The following is a 20,033-nucleotide window of genomic DNA, read 5'->3' on the forward strand; positions in this document are numbered from 1 at the left end:
GGATAGCGACAATATTACGTATATCTGACACCTGTCTCCTAACTTCTCTGGTTTTGACAGACTGATTATATAATTTCAGACTATGATAGACAGGGATTTTGCCATCATTATGGATGCATATACAAAAGCAAATAACCTTACTACTACAAAATACTTTTTTTCTAACCCGTATTTACATTAATGCCATTAACAAATGTGTGAAGTGATGTCATAAAAGGAAAGCAAATATATAAATATAACTGACAATACAGCCTTCAATTGGCATGGAATTCAGTATAGTCTCTAAATGCATGAACAAAACTTGGAGCTAAATCTGAAAATGTGACTAATTTACACAAAGCAACCTTGCATTGTTTGTGCACATAGCCTACTTCAGTCTTGTTATGCATTGTGTTCCACTGCTTGCTCTGTACTCGATCACGTGACCATAACTGCCTCCTCCCTCTGACATCACTCTTTTTTTTTTGCTGTTTGACTTGCACGGGGAAAGATGCTAGAAGGAGGTCTGTGATCAGGATCGCAGTTGTAGCATTGCAGGTAAGACATGTCACTTCACAAAGCTGTACTATGAGTCACATTAATTAATTGAAGTTGTCCTTTATTACAGCACTCGCATTGTTAAAAACAAACAAAGTCAGAGGGGCACAGATGCAGATTGGTTTCTATGGAATTAGAGGTAGTGCAGGTGCAATGACATGCAGACATTTCTCTGGGAGTTATAATTCTAGATCCACTGTTTCTTACAATAAATATGTTAGCCATAGGTCACAGGCCTGCAGAAAAGGCCTACGTACAAGTAAAATTGATAGAGGAATCCCTGCACATTGCAGTGCATGCCTATGGACATCTTGACTGAAAATTGAAAAATAACAGAAAGAGTGTTTTATGGCTAATGAGAATAGCAAAGGCAAGGAATGATGATGAAATACTGTTGCATAAAGAACTACCCAACACTTAAAACAGAGAGTGACTCTAGTTTGAAAACATCTGTCCTTTGCTGATCAGCTTAAGCCTGACAGCCGTACATCCTACCCTTCCCCCATGGCCATGAATAAGAAAGCAGTCTGTGTGAAACAGTTTGGTTCCAGATTAGTTATGGCAGCATGCAAGCTTCTACTTACAAGCAACTGGACATCATCAGCAGCAGGAGTGTTTTTGTGTGTCTGTCTGTATAACTTTCTTATGCTGATATAAGGCACTGTGCTGAAACAGTCAATAACATTAAAATCTGAAAATGTCAAGCTTTTAACACTGTTACTGTAATATAAGCTAAGCTGCTAATGCACACAGATGTTTAAGAGTTAAAAAAATCTGTCATTTAAGGTAACCTTTCACTTGATACCTTGAATGTGCCCTTAATTCCTTGGTGTAGTATAACTGGTTCTACATCAACCAACTTTTCTCTAGGATTAAAGGCTAACATTTAGGTATGTAATTATATTTTGAGAGGCAATGTTATCAAGAATATTCTTTAACATGGAGGCTTATGTTATTACTTAATTATTTTTGTAGTTTTAGTTGCTCAGCAGCTAGTACACTCACCTTTGGTGCAGAAGGTTGTGGGTTCTATTCCCACACAGGGTTGTTGGATTAAGTTTTCCAGTACTGACACTGCAGTACAGCATGGGGGTGCTGCACATCTGAATGTGTCGTCCTTTGTAAGAGATGTTAAACCAAGGCCCCATCTGGTAGATTGGTCTAGGGGGGGTAAGCCTGTCAACAAAGTGCAAATTAAATAAAATGTCAATGTTTCTTTGTGCATGCATATTAAGATCTGCAGACATGTTGCTGTATGGCAGTGTTGGTGCTTCTGATTTGATTGTCTTTAGTCAAGCTTGTTATGTCTATTGCTGCTAGTGCTATGCCCTGGCTGGTTTAATCTCGTGATTCATGTCAGTTTGGTACCAAATGTCCAGAAGAGCTATCAAGTAAACAAGTGAGTACCCTCTGTCCAAAAGAGCTAAACAAGTGAGCACCTTCTGTCCAAAAGAGCTAAACAAGTGAGCACCTTCTGTCCAAAAGAGCTAAACAAGTGAGCACCTTCTGTCCAAAAGAGCTAAACAAGTGAGCACCTTCTGTCCAAAAGAGCAAAACAAGTGAGCACCTTCTGTCCAAAAGAGCTAAACAAGTGAGCACCTTCTGTCCAAAAGAGCTAAACAAGTGAGCACCTTCTGTCCAAAAGAGCTAAACAAGCGAGTACCCTCTGTCCAAAAGAGCTAAACAAGTGAGCACCTTCTGTCCAAAAGAGCTAAACAAGTGAGCACCTTCTGTCCAGAAGAGCTAAACAAGTGAGCACCTTCTGTCCAGAAGCGCTATTAAGTAACAAAGTGCATGTAGTACTTAAAATGTAATCACCAGATTCAGTAATAGTATGAGCAGTACTTATACTTATGTGACTCTTGTTACCTGGTTGCATTATGTTTATTTCAGTTAAAATCTTAGTTCTACTTTTGAGAAATGAATGGTATTATAGGTAGTTACTAGGCATGCAGTCCCAGAGACCATTGAGGAGCCTAGCCTAATTAAGTTAACTGCCCTAGAGCCCAGTATGTTTAAGTGACTTGCTCAAGCACACAGCAGGCAGATGAAGGTTGAGGGAATCAAACCTTATACACAGAATCAGCTTGTTAACTGCTCATAGCCTTAATCCTCAGTGCTAGCTGCCATACATTCTTAGTTTTCTGCTGAATATTGCTTGTTAACCATATACATTCGTATGGTACCCTGCACATGCAACAAAAAGCAACTTTAATCATTGATATGAAATAAAAATATAAACAGACAAATGAGAAACTATTCGACCATCTGCTGTTGAGTGGAATGCAATGTCTGAATAAAGCATGTAGCACGTTTAATGTGGAGTGCATCTTTTTTTTTTTACAATCTTATTTTTGTTGACATTTTTATTTGAGTTTATTTGTTCTAATAACTGAGAAATATGTTGTTTATCATCTTGTTTTAGGTTAGTTCTTTGTGATGGAATTCTGTTAATCCCAATGCAAAGATTTTCAGTTTCCTATGTAAAATATTTAATAATTAATATTTACTTTCCTAACTACTTAAAAATCATGTTTATCATTTTCTTGAAAATAAATGTTTCGGTACAGGAAATTGAAAATTATATTTTCCTTTAGGGCAGGTACATAGTGAGCAGTTGTCTAGCAATCTTCTGCCCCCAGCTTTATCAATGCATCTTAATTCAGAACCGGAGGGCCAACTTTCTCCAGGTGAGAGCCTTTGGGCAGTTATTTATACATTGAAGATTTGACTGTTTAAGTTATCTTGTGTTCCAGAGATGGCATTTGAATGCTTGAGAATAGTATTTGTGAAACAAAAACACATAAATTGTCTCATAATGTTCAGAAATGTAAAATTTCAAATTCTGCATGTCTATTCTGATTATTTGTGGTATATGTGAAAAGACATCCTGCATATATACATTTATCCTAGTCCATCTGGCATTTTTAGGTGAGGTGTGCAGCATATTTTTTCAACACAGTTTACTGGATTGTATTAAAATTCTCATTTTAGTAATGTGTGAGATATCACGAAGAGTAATTACTCAGTTTACTGACAAGTATTTGCAGAATACAAGCCTTACTCTGAGAAGATGAGAAATAGATGTTTAAGCATCTGTGGACTTTGCAGTTTTGTTACTGCTCAGCTTCAGTTCTGATCTACTTTTGCATTATTATTTGTAAATTCATTGGATTACTAGACAATGTGTACATCCTGCTGTTTTTCACTCACTTATAGTATCTGAAGTTATGTACAGATCTGTGGGCCCTCAGCAGATCTTGCTGGAGTAGTTCAAATGAAATATAAAGAAACCCGAGATGAATGCTTGATAATTAGGTAAAATATACCAGATAAACAGCTTGTTTTATGGGTTATCTAAATTTGTTTTATTGGCTACTTAAACAGAGTCCCAGTGTGTGTGTGTGTGTGTGTGTGTGTGTGTGTGTGTGTGTGTGTGTGTGTGTGTGTGTGTGTGTGTGCATGCATGTGCGCGCGCATAGAACTGTGGGACTCAAACCAGAATCTGCAAGTTGTAAAATGTATTCTACTGTCAGCTTCATAGGTTCATACTAGGCTGTTGAGCCACTGTACCATCTGTAGCCTAGCCAGGGATCTATCCAGTTTATCAAGCCATGAGTTAATACCAGACTCAGACTTTGTTATGGCCCCTTTCTTTAAGAACTAAAGGGGCCAGACCAGGGGTGTACTTAACAATTGCCCAACCAATCATCCAGGTTACACTTAAAAAAGGGAGTCCGTTTCCTAAAAGAGGTATTCATTGTGAAAGATCTCTATCCCCCAACAGGTCCTATTTATGTTTTGGTGGTTCTTTTAGGTCTTTTGAACAGGTGTTTAGGGTGGTATTTGTTGAGCAGGAGTTTACATAGGACCAAATCCTTTGAGGCTCTGTAAACAAGGCAGAAATCTCCTCTCAGTAGCAGAAAAGAAAATGAAAAGAGTCGGAGAACTTTAAGGTCTTCAGGGTAGCTCAAGGAGGACGTGCCCTTGATTTGTTTGTAAGGAAATGCTGCAGTCTCGCAAGCTTCATCATATGCCTAACCAACTACATACCAAAGGGGTCATTCTATTCTATTAGCAGATTGGTATTAGAGGAGTTGAGGGGTACAACAACTTCCTTGGATCTAGAAGATATGCTCATAGTGATTAGTTTGGCTATATAAAAGGATTTCCTAACAGCAGTGGTCACACATTAGTTAAATGATAGCTAATTGTCAATGATCGTGTCCAAGTCCCTAATAACTGAGTCAGTGTTTGGGGGTATCACCTATGTTATCGGAACAGGTCTCCCAAAGGAAACAGTGCTGTATTTCTTGACATTTAGTTGTCAAAGCACTACTTGTTAGCATTAGTTAGACCTTTCTGGAGACTACATAGGTTATCTGGAGTGTTTAGGACAGCTCCAAGTTTGCAGTTATAAAGAAACTTCATCAGCTACAGGCCTTTGGTGTCTGCTTTAATGTCAGAGAAATAGATACAAAAGAGGAATGGTCCCAAGACCAATTCATGAGGGACACCACTGAGAACTATTGTTTTATTATTTATTAGCATTTGTTTTCCAGAAAAGTCCATTTGGGCATGAAAAAAAGTAATCGGGGAAATCAAGGGGAGAAAAGCTTTACATAGACTTCAAATATAACATGAATCCATAATGAATTACATTAAATGCACAGTTATAATGGCTATACATGTATAACACTTGAATAGCATCAAGGCATTGAATGTTTACAAACAATAAACATAAAAAGTAGTCATACAAAATTATAGTGATTGAAAAATATCAGGAACTGTGGTGTCTGCTTTAATGTCAGAGAAATAGATACAAAAGAGGAATGGTCCCAAGACCAATTCATGAGGGACACCACTGAGAACTATTGTTTTATTATTTATTAGCATTTGTTTTCCAGAAAAGTCCATTTGGGCATGAAAAAAAGTAATCGGGGAAATCAAGGGGAGAAAAGCTTTACATAGACTTCAAATATAACATGAATCCATAATGAATTACATTAAATGCACAGTTATAATGGCTATACATGTATAACACTTGAATAGCATCAAGGCATTGAATGTTTACAAACAATAAACATAAAAAGTAGTCATACAAAATTATAGTGATTGAAAAATATCAGGAACTGTTTAAGTAAAGAAATATTAAAACTAAAGCTGAATTTATTAATAGGTTGTGTGACATGTAGTTAGGGATATTTGTGAGCATATAGTACAGTACAGAAGGGAGATTTGTAAGTGTGTAGTATAGTACAGCAGGGAGATTTGTTAGTGTGTAGCATAGTATAGCAAGGAGATTTGTGAGTGCATAGTATAGTACAGGTATAGTACAGCAGGGAGATTTGTTAGTGTGTAGCATAGTATAGCAAGGAGATTTGTGAGTGCATAGTATAGTACAGCAGGGAGATTTGTGAGTGTATAGTATAGTACTGCAGTGATAGTAAAATATAGTACAGCAAGGAAATTTGTGAGTGTATAATATAGTACAGCAGGGGGATTTGTGAGTATATATTGCAGTTCATCAGGGATAGTGTAGTATAGTACAGCAGGAAGATTTGTGAGTGTATAGTATAGTACAGCAGGGGGAATTGTAAGTGTTTAGTATAGTACAGCAGGGAGATTTGTAAATGTATAGTACAGTATATCAGGGAGATTTGTGAGTGTATAGTATAGTACAGCAGGGGGATTTGTGAGTATATAGTATAGTACAGCAGGGGATTGTGAGTGTATAGTACAGCAGGGGATTGTGAGTGTATAGTACAGCAGGGAGATTTGTGAGTGTATAGTACAGCAGGGAGATTTGTGAGTGTATAGTATAGTACAGCAGGGGGATTTGTGAGTATATAGTATAGTACAGCAGGGGATTGTGAGTGTATAGTACAGCAGGGGGATTTGTGAGTGTATAGTATAGTACAGCAGGGGGATTTGTGAGTATATAGTATAGTACAGCAGGGGATTGTGAGTGTATAGTACAGCAGGGGATTTGTGAGTGTATAGTATAGTACAGCAGGGGGATTTGTGAGTATATAGTATAGTACAGCAGGGGATTGTGAGTGTATAGTACAGCAGGGGGATTTGTGAGTGTATAGTACAGCAGGGGGATTTGTCAGTGTATAGTATATTAAAGCAGGGAGATTTGTGAATGTACAGTACATCAGGGAGATTTGTGAGTGTGTAGTATAGTACAGCAGGGGGAATTGTAAGTGTGTAGTATAGTAAAGCAGGGAGATTTGTGAATGTACAGTACATCGGGGAGATTTGTTTGTGTGCAGTATAGTACAGCAGGGAGATTTATGAGTATATATATTACGGTATAGCAGAGATACTGTAGTATATTACAGCAAGGAAATTTGTGAGTGTATAGTATTGTACAGCAGGGAGATTTCTGAGTGTATAGTAAAACAGAGACGACGGTAAAGATTTAGAAGTGATTTTAAATTATACTTAAATTAAAAAGTGGTGGTGAAATAGATGGTATTATATTTGTGTTATTTCCTGGTATTGCTAGAGATGAAGTGAGGAGAAACTTATAGTCAAACACATAAGGAATCAAGGGTGGAAAGAAGTGAAAGATGAGTGGCAGGGTAAGGAAATGTTTTTTTTGGTTAAGCAACATACCTCTCAATTACCCAGATTTTCACAGAATGTTCCAATTTTTCTCTCATACTTTTGCTCTGTTCGTTGTAAAACTTGCTGTTCTGTAGTGAATCATTAGGGAGTGAAGTCACTAAATAATGAAAGACAACAGAGATTCAGGTTTCATACCCTTCAGAAAATGCATACTAATGCAAAAACCTGTTATTCTATCAACTTTTTAAGTTTATAAGAGCAGTATTTAAAAATTGTCCCCCATTACTTTTAGCATTGTCCAGATTTCTTTTGCTAAGAGGTTGAGAGGTATGTTAAGGAAGAGCGTTAAGACAGAACTAGTGAATTACAAGGAGAAAAGTACGTAAAATAGTGAGAAAAACGTAGCCTTATACAGCAATGCTGGAGATAGCGTATGATATTTACAGTACTTGCAGGAAGTTTAGTAGAATCATGTCAGCTGAAAATCTATATGCCAATTTAGTTAATGTGTGTCAGTTAGAGATGATATATAAGTTGTTAGAAATTACTCAGGGCCCGAGCAACAGCAAAGCCAACAATATTATAGGTATTTCTTAAAATCATTTTTGAATTGTATTAATTTCTCAGTGAGAGTGAGATTGAGTTCCTATTTTTGTGATGTAATATAACTATAGGACATCTCCTCCTGAGTTATTGGACTTGTGAATGCTAAGAACAGCTTTGTTTTTTGAACATAATTGTCTTGATTGTGCATAATGCTGAATGGTTCCTGTCAGGGTTTGGCATTTTTGTAAATTGTGCACAATATTATGGACATTATTAGCTGAGAGTAGGAGAGGTGATTAATCAATTCAAGCCAGTTTATTTGTTTTAGGGCAATACAGTGGTGTAACCTATAAGGCAGACTTGTTCAAAACTTTCCTACTGTATTGTAGTATTGTCCTAATTTTGTTGCAAGTGTGGTCTGTAGATTTGTCAAGATCGAGAGCCATATGATAGGGATGAGAGGACGGTAGGTGCCATGTTTTCCTTTTTCTTCTTTTTGGTGATGCCTGTGAGTGAGTGTTTGATTGTATAAAGTATCCCTACATTTCTGATGAGTCGTTTTGATATTCTGATGTGTATGCAAGTCGAATTTCAAATTGTCATCTGTAATGATTCCTAATAGTTTTGTGTGTGAGAGTGAGCCAGTTACTATGTCTGTGTTATTTGGGAAGGTAACAGTGAAAGCAAGTGCTTTGGACATGAATAAGACTAGCTTTGTTTTCTTAGGATTTGGTAGGAGCTGAGAGTTATCAAGCTAGGATTCAGTGAAGGTAAAAGAGTTTTGGCAGAATATGTGAAGTCAAGTCATTGCATATTGGATTAAGGAGGCTTGTTCTGATGCATTGTGGAGGTTGTTAATGAAAAGATTGAAAAGCAGGGGACCTAGAATAGATCATTGAATGGACCCCACTAGGAAGTGGTAGGAAAGCTGAATGGACACTTTGCCATTTGTTACACTGTTGTTTGTCCAACAGGTAGCTGTTGAGCCATTGTAGAGATGGGGTGAGAGACTGAGAGAAGATAGCTTTTTGTAGTAGGTTTGGGATGAGAGACAGTAGAAAGGCTTTTGGTAAGCTGAGAAATAAGGCAGAAACCAAGCTGCCATTGGTTTGTGCTTGGTTAATTGTGTTGACATAGTTGAAAAGGGCAGTGATAGTATGGCTTTTGCCCAAGACACAGTACTGAGTATGGGTAAGAAGCTGATGGTCAAGGAGGTGTGGAAGTAGTTGCCTGTGAACACATTTTTCTAGGATTTTGGACAAAGGAGACAGTATTGCAACTGGCTTAAAGTTTGAGAAATCAGTGGAGTTTCCACCCTTATGAAGTGGGACATGTATTAATTTTTCAAAGGGAGGGGATAATGGACACACTGATGGATCTATATATTAGTATGGACACAGGGTAGGCTACAGCACCTGTGGCCAAGTTGAGATACTCTGTGGGAACGTTGCCTAGAGTTAAGAGTAATGGGTTTTAGTTTTTGTAGGTGTTTCTTACAGAGTAGGGTACTATGGCTTGTAGTGTGTGGGTGGCATATAGGTAATTTGCTTATTGACAAGTAGTTGTGTTAGTGGGTGAATTATGTTTTTATTGAAGTGGTTATGGTATGAATAAAGTAAAAGTAAAATTTTGATGCAATCTCTGATGGGTGCTATTAGGTGACAAATTAGACTGGTCTTTCTTCCCATGGGGTAACAAAAACTGAATGGAAAACCAGATAAACTTTTGATTATTTTTATGGGTGTTCTGAGATGAGGTATAGTATCATTTTTGTCAGGTCTAATTTTGGTAAGTTTGCAGCAGTATTTGTAGGCTTGGAGGTTTTGCTGTGTTTCTTGTTGAAACCAAGTTTTCAAAGTCTTGTCCCCAGTGTGGATGAGTTTTTTGGTTCATTTGTTTAGCCATGGAGAAGAGGAAGCTTTGGCTATTTTTTAATAGGGTCCTGTTCATCAAGTATGCTGAGAAACACAGTATTAAATTTTGAAATGTCATCATCAGGTGGGAGTGTTTACAGAACAGATTGATTATAATTTTGTAATGGTTGTGGTTATAAAGGGTTTGGGGTTAAAATCTGACAGGTTACATACCTTGCTGCAACTATGAGGGTTAGCATCTATCTGGAAGGGTCCCCAAGGAAGAAAAATGATGTGAGTGGAAGTACATATCCAGTTTAATAAAGAAACTTTATTACATTTTTGTCATATCTTGTTGGGGTGTTACTACGTTGAGTAAAGCCATAGAAGTTTATAATGTTTTTTTGAGAATTCAGTAGTAAAAATCTGACAATCAATATTTAGATCACCTAGAATAACATTTTCATGGGGATAGCAATTGATACTTAAGAGTATTTACTTTAACTGAAGGACTGCTTACATCAATAAAAGATCAGGTTCTGTCAGTGGTCCAGCATGCTATACAATGGGTAATACAGTGGTTTACATTTAATTGGATTTGGTTAGCAGTGATACACAAATTTGGAATGGTTTTGAAGGCTTTGATTAAGTACAGGTATGCCTTGTGAACCGATTTACCTGAGTCTAAAGCCTTAGTGACTTGTTCAAGAAAGTACAAATGGCTTAAGAGGCAGTATCTGCTTTTAATAAACTGAAAGTGGTTAGGATCCAGGGTTTGAAGATTGCATATGTCTTTTTTATGATGTCCATAATGATAAGTTCCATCACTTTACAGATAGGGCTCGTGAGGCTGACAGGTCAGTAGTTCCCTGAGACACTTGTGAGTCCCGTTTTTGGAGTGGTATGACTAAAGCAGTTCTTCATACTTCTGGAATGAATCCAGTGGAAAGGCTGAAACTGAGTAGCTGTAACAAGGAGTCAGCTAGGCTGTGTTTAGTGCTGACAAGAAGACAACCTGGCACATTGTCAAGACCTATGGATCTAGTGCTTTTAGCCTTGGAGAGAGTGCTTAGGACTTGTTCAGTTGTGATTGGGGGTGGCATAGGCATGCTAGTATGTGTCTTTCGGCTTTTCCCGGTTAGGGGTCGCCATAGTGGAACTCCGGACCGCTAATGATTGGCAGTAGATTTAAACGTGCTGAGCTGCCAGCCCTGATGCACAACCTTCAATGAAGGTACGCCCATTCACGCATGTCTCCACACAGAAGACGCTTTAGCTGAGAATCGAACAGGACGTCTTACTGTGAGGCGACAACGCTACCACAGCACCACCACCGCAGTGGCATGCTAGTATACTATGAGTAATTTTGGAGAGTCAGGTGATAGAGTCTGAACTGAATTTGTCCACTAATATGTTGTTGACTTCCTCTGGTGCTGAGCACATGATGTTATTTGTGTTTACTACAAGCATTGCTGCTTATTATTTCTTAGGCTCCTGACATAACTGAAGAAGACTTTATGGTTATCCTTAACATGGATGGTGATTCACAATTCATACTTGTTCTTGGAGGATTTGATTTTGTTTCTAAGTTCTTTGTTGATTATTTTTTGCTTTTCTTTACTGAAGAGATATTAACTTTGTTTTATGGGCTAGGATTTCTTCCGGTTGTTGTATAGTTTTGTTGATACTGATGTTCCACCAGATGTTTTTTTTTCTTAAACTTTGCACTATGTTTATGTCTTATGGGGACCAAGGTCTTGCTTAGAGGTAGGCGTAGAATTTATCTATGAAAATTGCAGCTTGTGAAGCAGGGTCATCTGTCTGAGGAGAGTGTTTGAATTTCATCATGTTACTAGTTGGCTGCAAATTTGGCTTGGAGTAATCTCATAGGTTTATAGGTACTTATGAAGCTATTGATCTGTGAGGATCTTAAGAAGCCTAACCTTACATTCCCATGGTAGTTTTTAGCCCTTATATTTTGTGTATGAATAACCCAGAGGTGGGTCGACAAGGAAATGTTGAGACATTTACTTGTGGCTGCTGTCCATGATGGATGTTTGTGCTAAACTAGGGATGAATTTTCAGTTTCCCATCCATTCATCCAAATTATGTTTGAATGAAGTAAGAGAATTACTTTATGTGGAGTGGAGGCAGTTGCATACAAGAGGTATTCTCTGTGATACATTGTTGTCACTTCAACATGTTCTGTGTATTTGAGATCCCTTGAGCAGGTGCTCACTCTACCACTGGACTTGTGAATGTGTAATAGGTTTGACAGGAGTGGGTCTGTTGAAGCTCTATACATGAGGCAGAGGTCACCTTTTAGCAGCCTCTTTGATACTGAAAAGGACTGAAGAGGGACAATGCTTTGAGATTGGCTGCATATATATATTTTTTTATTTAGGCCCTTGATTTTTTTTAGTGAGTTAGCAGTATGGTCATACCACTTGTGTGACAAGTGGTTGGACAGGTACATATTGTAGATCATTGTGTGTTGTACCTAGTCAACCACTGTAGCTAGACAGAACATGCATATAAGTTACTGAGCACATGCAAGATCAATGCCATTTTCTATAGTCAGAGTGAGTGCAGGCATGAATGGAGATGCACATGTGATTGTGTTTTGAAGTAATGAGTCAGTCAGTTAACTTAAATATATGTTCCAGTTACAGCTCCTGATGTGTTTATGTACAATAAACAACTTGAACCCATCACAGTGCCTCAGTATCTTATATGAATACAAGAGACATGCGATACGGTGTCAGAATGAGATCTGAAGTGAAGCAACTCACAAAACATGAGGCACATAGAAGTGGAGGAATATAAATGAGCAAGTCACAAACAGGTCAGCTGTTATTCAAAGGTACTTAAATTCGTTTAAATGATTTTTTCAGTCGCCGAATAAGAGGGAAAGCATTCAAAACATTCAAAGTAATTACTGAGGTAAATGAAATGTCTGAAATTGCGACATATTTGAAATAAAAAATCTTAAAAATAATTTCTGAAGTGTTAAAATGTAAAAAACGGCTAAAATAACCAATTTTTTTTCACAATGTACTACTTTTTTGCATTAACTGAAACTTTTCAAAGTATCCGAAGTGTGTGCAGTGTTTGTAGTTTTTAAGTGAAGCCTTTTCAGAGAGATTGTTGTGCATTTGAGCATAATTACAAGTACCTTGTCTATTCTTATATTTAAATGTATTTTGTTCTTATGGCAGAGGGATTTGGTAGACCTGGACCTCTGGTGTTTGACAGTAATAATGCTGAAAATTGACAAGTGTTTGAGCAAGAATATAATATTTTCACACAGGCTGCATTTTCTGATAAAGACACACATACAAAGGCATTCATACTTCTTAATTTAGCTGGCTCGGAAGCCATTGAGAGAGAATGTTCATTTATGTGTGCACCTGCAGTGTATGTAAGGGAGGGGGAGAACTGCCATATTGTGATACAGGCTGAAATGAGGGAAGACCATGAGTGCTTAAAACACAAATTTAGAGAAATGTGTAACCCTCAAATGAATATTGCAGTAGAAAGGCACATGTTTTACATAAGAAATCAAAAGCCTGGTGAAACTATAGCAGCATATATTACTGACTTAAGAAATAAAGCAAAAACGTGCAGATTTGGTGATCTGAGAGATGAGTTGATAAAAGACAGGCTTGTATGTGGTGTTAATAATAATGCAGTGAGAAAGATTTTGCTTCAAGACAGTGATTTAACATTGAGCGAAGCCATTGAGATATATCAAATATATTAGCTTACAGAAAAGCACACAAATATACTTATGAACGAGAAGAACATGCATGCAGTGTCTGCCAGTGTGATTGTTGATAGTGTATAACACAAGCTAAGATGAAAAAGAAATATAAATAGAATGGAGCCACAACACCCAACCTTATTGTTAGCTGTCATAATTATGGAGGCAGTCATGAACCTAAACCAGAGAAGTGCTTAGCTTTTGGTCAGCAGTGCCATAAATGTAAAAACAGGAATCATTTCAAAAGGCTTTTCAAATCTAAAGTGGCACATACTTTTATAAAAAGAGAGCATCCGAAGAAGCAAGTAGATCAGATAGAGAGCTGTCAGCAAACTTTCTATGTTGATGGTGTTTGTGTGATTAATGAAACAGTTAACACAATAGATCATCAGTTGGCAGCAAAGAATGAGATATGTTGTACTGCTCAGATTAAACGGAAACCTGTAGAGCTTAAAGTAGATCCTGGATCCAAGTGCAATGTTATATCAGCACAAATGTTTGCCACGTAAGAGCTGGTGAAAAACTTAATTCAGAAAAGTGTGCAAAACTAGTTGCCTAAGGTGGTGAAGATATTCATACTGATGGCGCAGTAGTTGTCACATGCCAGTCTGCTGGGAACAGCTATGACTTGCAGTTTTACATAGTCAAAAGACATGTGCAGTAATTGTTAGGCCTCAAAGACAGTTTGAGAATGAGACTAATTTAATTTAGTAAAGAGGTCCACCATATAAGTCTGAACAACAACGATAGTTTTACACAGAATATTTTAGGAATATGCTGATATTTTCACAGATGAGCCTGGCAAACTTACAGTCACATATTCCATGAAGTTAAACCCTGTAGTAAGTCTAGTTGTCAGTCCAGTAAGGAAGTTTTCCAGTAGCAATGCAGAGCAAAGTAAAAGCAAAGCTTGACAAAATGGTGAATTTAGGTATCTTTTCTCCAGTAAAAGAACCAAATGAATGGGTAACCGCCATGATCGTAGCTTAGAAGAAAAGCTCAGATGATATGCGAATATGTATTGATCTGAGAGAGTTAAACAAAGAGCTTAAACGCCGTCATCATCCAATGCACACAGTAGAAGAAGTAGCCACTCGTATGCCAAATGCCACTGTTTTTTTTCAGTCTTAGATGCAAAAAGTTAATTTTGGCAAATTTGTTAACCTCTTTCAGTACACCATTTGGTAGCTACAGATTCTTGAGAATGCCATTTTGGATAAATTCTGCCAGTGAAGCATTTCAATGTGTGATGGAACAAATTTTTTGAGGTTGTCATGTATTATCATAGAAGAAGACATTATTCTAGGGGTCAATGGCTGAGTTGAAAATGATAGAAGCCTCAAGAAAGTTGTAGACCGTGCTTGTGAAGTAAATCTTAAACTGAATCCTCAGAGGTGTAAACTCAAACTGAAACAAATTACTTATGTGGGTCATTTGTTTACCATTTCTCACTCACAACCAGATCTGTCTAAGCAAGCAGCAGTTCTTGAGATGCCAGTTCCAGAAAATGTCACATCTTTACAATGGTTTGTTGGTATGGTCAACTATTTGTCAACCCTGACTTGAGTGAGCTTTCAGCACTGTTGAGTGAGTTGACTTGCAAAAATGTAAACTGGTCCTGGTTGGAACAACACCATAAAGCATTTGACGTTTTGAAACAGAAAATTGCCAGTCCACCCACATTGAGATATTATGATGTTCACAAACCTGTAACTCTTTTTTGTGATGCTTCAAAGTACGGCCTTGACACAGCATGGCTTCAAGAAGGCATACCAGTAGCCTATGCATCCACAAGTTTAACCCAAACTGAAATGCAGTATGCACAAATTGAAAAAGAGCTTTTGGCGGTAGTGTTTACATGTTCGAAGTTCCATGATTATATTTATGGAAAACCTGTTCATATAGAGACTGATCACCAATACCTCTAGTGACAATTCTGAAAAAGCCAATACATACAGCCGCAGCATGCTTGCAATGCATGATGTTAAAATTGCAAAAGTACAATTTCAATATTGTCTATACAAAAGGCAAATTTCTATACCTTGCTGATGCTTTGTCAAGAGCACCCAGACAAACAACAGAACTACATGATAAATGAGAAAGCAGACTTTGAAGTCATGGAAGTCAAAAATGTTTCCTCATCACATCTTGATGAGCTCAGAAATCATACAGTTTCAAACCAAATTCTCTAGAAGCTGCAACATGTTATCAGTCAAGAATATCCAGCATGACAAAGTAGTTTACCACTTTACATACAGAAGTATTTTCCCTACAGAGATGAGCTCATGATGGAAGATGGAATCATCATGAAAGGTCCTAAAGTGGTAATTCTTTCAGCATTACAACAGGAATATGTCAACATTTTGCATTGTGGTCACCCTGTTACTGGTTTAACCAAAAGAAGGGCAAGATGCATAGTATTTTGGCCTTCTGTGTCAAAAGATATAGAGAAGGATACTCTAGCACGTTCCATTTGCAACAGAACTAAATCACACCAACAAAAAGAACCACTTCAGCTAAACCAGATTCCTGAACTACCATGGTCGAAGGTTGCTACAAGTATTTTTGAATGGAATGGTCAACATTATTTAGTGTTAGTAGACTCTTATTTGAATTGGTTTGAAATTAACCTTTGTCCTAACTTAACTTCCAGTACTGTCATTATGAAATTAAAGATACAGTTTTCTGATTATGGTAGTCTGCACAAAGTCATATCTGACAATGGCACACAGTTTACAAGTCAGCATTTCAAGAATTTTGCTGAGTTGTGGGACTTTGTCCATGTTACTAGTAGCCCTGAGTATCCACAGTCCAATGGATTAGCTGAGTGTACAGTTCAAAGTGCAAAGTACTTGCTGGAGAAATCCAGGAGAGATGGTAGCAATGTTTTTCTTAACCTACTTAATTTCAGAAACATTCCTTGAGATAATTTGCTTGGTTCACCTGCTCAGAGATTGATGTCCAGACAAACTAGAGCAACTCTTTCGATCAGTAAACAATTATTGATTCCAAATGCAAAGAAAAACAGAATGGTCAAGGCTTAACTTATCAAAAAACACTAGTCACAAAAGTTGTACTACGCTAAATCCAGCAAACCCCCTCAGACCATTAAGACGAGGAGAGATTGTGAGAATGCAAACATGTAAAGGATATGACTGACTGAATTGTCAAAAATATTTGTGAAGACCTGAGAACTTACATCGTACAATCTGATGGAATGAATTTCAGAAGGAATCGAAAACACATATTATCAGTCTCTGAACCAGTGACGCAGCAGATTGCCTGTGCCAGAGACTATATTTCTCAAAGTGACTCTACACTTGTTCAAATTCCAGAGTACAGTGTATTTCCTTCAAGTAATCCTGATGTAATCCACAAAGTTCCAGCTGTAAAAGAACCCCCAGAGACTGTCCCTGTTGCTAAACTCAGTCAGACTTTTTATGTGACCAGACTGGATAAAATTTACATACCCAGTCTGAGATACACAGTGAGTTGGACTTGAATTAATTTGTTGTTATATGTTTTACGCGATTGTTGTTATATGTTGATGAAATATCTAGCTTGTTAAAATATCTTGTTCTCCTATTGCATGTCAAACAAATCAAAGAGGGAGGATGTAGATCATTGTGTGTATTGTACCTAGTCAGCCACTAGCTAGGTAACGTGCAAAATCAGTGCCATTTTGTGTAGTCAGTCTGAGTGAGTGCAGGCATGAATGGAGATGCACATGTGAGTGTGTTTGAAGTAACGAATCAGTCAGTTAGCTTAAATATATGTTCCACTTGATGTGTTTATGTACAGTAAACAACTTGAACCCATCACAGTGCCTCAGTGTCTCAAATGAATGCAAGAGACATGCAACACATACTAAATGAGGTATAATTTTTAATGAGTGAGGAATTATTATATCCCGGGATCTGGATACCATACCTTTAGATATAAGTTCTGAACTGAAATAGAACTTCCTTACAACAGTGTATATTTGGTGATCAAAGAACAGTTTATTGTTGACATAGGTTCCCAGATTCCTGAGTATGGGATCAACTTTGAGGGGTATACTGACAGTGTGATAGTCACAAGGGAAGTCAGTCATACTTGCCAGAGGATATGATAATATGCTTCTTGTCATTTAATTTTAGTCCAAAGTTTTGACATCAGCTGCTGTTTGGGAAGAGCCATCTTGGAGGATTTTGGTGTCCTCTGAAGAGTTTGTGATAGCACCAAGTTTGCAGTCATAAACCCATGACATTTGCTTTGACCTCCAAGAAGTGAATGCCAAAGAGGAGAGTCCCAAGGACTGAACCCAGTTCTTTTGGAGGAGGTAGAGATGCCCGCCCTAATTTCCTGTGTTCTCTTTGTGAGCCAGTTTGATGTTCATCAAGCTAGATGGGGATTTACATTTATCTGGTTGAATTTATATATGATACCCGAGTATGGGATGGTGATGAATACCTTTTGAGAGGTCAAGGTATGAGGTGTGTACTTATATGCCATCATCCATTGCTTCAGTAATCTTGAAGAAGTTGACCAGGTTGAATAGGCAGAATCTGTTCTAGGAGAATCCAAACTGGTTTGGCTCGAGAGTTTGTAGGTTACCTATGTCCTTATTTATTAATACTTTAATGATCCTTTCCATATCCTTACAGATGAAGCTGGTCAGACTTATACATTTATAATTACCCAGGTCTGTTGATGCCCTACCTTTGTGCAGTAGGATGACTGTTGCTGTCTCTATTCATCCAGCACAAAGCCTGTTTGAGGCTCTTATCGAATAATCTCTGTTCGGGGTCTGACAAGTCATGTTTCAGAATAACTAGTAGGCAACCTGGTATGCTATCTGGCCTCACAGAAATAGTGATCTTGGTCTTGGATAGCATCTTTAGGACTTGTACTTGGAAGATATGGGGGGTGTAAATACATGTATGTGATCTGGAAATGTAGGAGGGAAGGGGGGTGGTGAACTAAGTTTATCTGCTAGTATATTGGCTTTGTCCTTTGGGTCTGAGTACATGATATCCTTTCTTGGTAGCTCTGCCTAGTGCAGAACATTGTGAGATTTGTAACATATTTAAAGAAGGCTTACTTGTGTGGCTATTTCAAACCTCATACCTTGCTTTGGTTGATTTGATTAGGTTCTGGAGTCCCGAGTTCCTTAAGATTACCAAGAGTGTTATTGTCATCTTTATTTTTGCATGCAATGAGCTTTTTTCTTTTATCTTAGTGTCTGTTTATATTAGGATTCTATCATAAGGGGTTAATTTTACATTTGGAGTTGTATTACTTCTAAGGGAGACAGATACATCTATGCAGTTGTTTACAGATGTATAGAATATGGCAGAAAAAGATTCTGCATAAGCAGTAGGGTCGTGAAGATGGAAAGGGCTTATGAATTTTGCCAGGTTGTCACTCAGTTTTAGCAGATTAGGCTTGACATAATCTCTGAATATGAAGGTATTGGCAGATACTTCCAGCTACAGTTTTAAGGTGAATATGACTGATTTTTGGTCTGATTTGAACAGGGTGTAGGTTACAATTGGTGACGAGCAAACCCACCCTAATTTGGTAAGGGCCAAGTCCAGGATTTTATCCCCCCTGTTTGGAGTGCAGGCTAACTGGTCCAGAGAGTTTGCACTGATGAAACCATTAATTTATGTACATACATGCTTTGAGGGTGTATAATTCAACCAGTTAATAGAGGGATAGTTGAAGTCTCTTAGGATAATGGTGATTGGCTTAATGTGTAGGGACTTCATTCTGGCTAGGTAGAAGGTATGGGCTAATGTAAACATTGCTTACTGTACTTATTTCCTTGTTTCACTTGAAAGAAAGTTACTGTTTGTCGTTTTTGCATTTAAGTTACCTGTAACACATTGCACTTAAGTTACCTGGCACTTGCTCACTAAAGCAATTATATAAGTCAGCACTAAAAATTAAAAGCACTACACCCTCACTCCCCACTGGCCCTTGTTTTCAATTATTAAGGCATTCCCAATATTATTCTAGCATGTCCAAAGGTCAGTTGTCAATCTCCTCTCCGGTCCAGCTGGTGAATCTGGGAATCTTGAGGCAATGTTACAACTGCCTCATGTACACAGACAACCCTCTCCTCCTCCCAACAAATTCCAACACATGTGAGAGATGCAACCATATAGCCAAACTGGAGGCTAAGCTCTCTCAACTCAGTACTGGCATAACCAGTCAGGAGGAGAAGGAAACCACACTCACTACAATTCCAGTCTCACATAGACCTACCACGACAGCAAACCAAACACATAATCACACAAAAACATACTCGCGGCTCTAAATAAAGATCTGCCTAAGCAGCAGAGACCTCCAAAGCAGACACCCAAGCAACCGCTACCCCAAAACAAAACACGTGCAACACATATCTCACAAAGCCAGTGTGGCGAACAGTCACAGCCCTTAAGACTAAACAACACACCTGATACACTTGTAATAGGTGACTCTATCGTCAGGCACACTGACGTCCCGCTCACCAGGCTGAACAAGGAGAGGGTCACGGTGAGCAGCCTGTCAGGCGCTAGGATCCGCCACATAACACAAGCACTCAGGTCACTCCAAGGCAAGTACAAATATGACTCAGTCATTGTCCATGCTGGTGTGAATGACCTGAGACGTACCTCCCTGGACTACATGAAAAGAGACATAAAGGAGCTCTCTGAGCATGTAGCCCAGGCCGGTATGACCCTGACCTTGAGTAGCATCTTACCCTCACCAAGAATGATGCCACAATATGA

General features: G+C 38.1%; 1 protein-coding gene across 5 annotated transcripts in view; it reads left to right on the plus strand.

Moving 5' to 3' along the window:
- Positions 1-454: 454 nt before the first annotated feature.
- The window catches only part of CLCN4 (chloride voltage-gated channel 4), a 449,930-nt gene continuing 430,351 nt past the window's right edge, over positions 455-20,033 (plus strand). For 2 of the 5 annotated variants that reach the window (XM_044072575.1, XM_044072579.1), the window contains exons 1-2: positions 455-537; positions 3,135-3,227. In XM_044072575.1, coding sequence (XP_043928510.1) covers positions 3,188-3,227 — 40 coding nt within the window. In that variant the 5' untranslated portion in view covers positions 455-537; positions 3,135-3,187. Of the gene's footprint in view, positions 538-3,134; positions 3,228-12,178; positions 12,376-20,033 lie in introns of those variants that run through there. The other 3 variants (XM_044072576.1, XM_044072578.1, XM_044072577.1) reach the window with 3 other exon arrangements.

Source organism: Protopterus annectens, chromosome 5.part0, assembly GCF_019279795.1.
Source record: "Protopterus annectens isolate FY-2018-M chromosome 5.part0, PAN1.0, whole genome shotgun sequence".
Classification (NCBI taxonomy): domain Eukaryota; kingdom Metazoa; phylum Chordata; order Ceratodontiformes; family Protopteridae; genus Protopterus; species Protopterus annectens.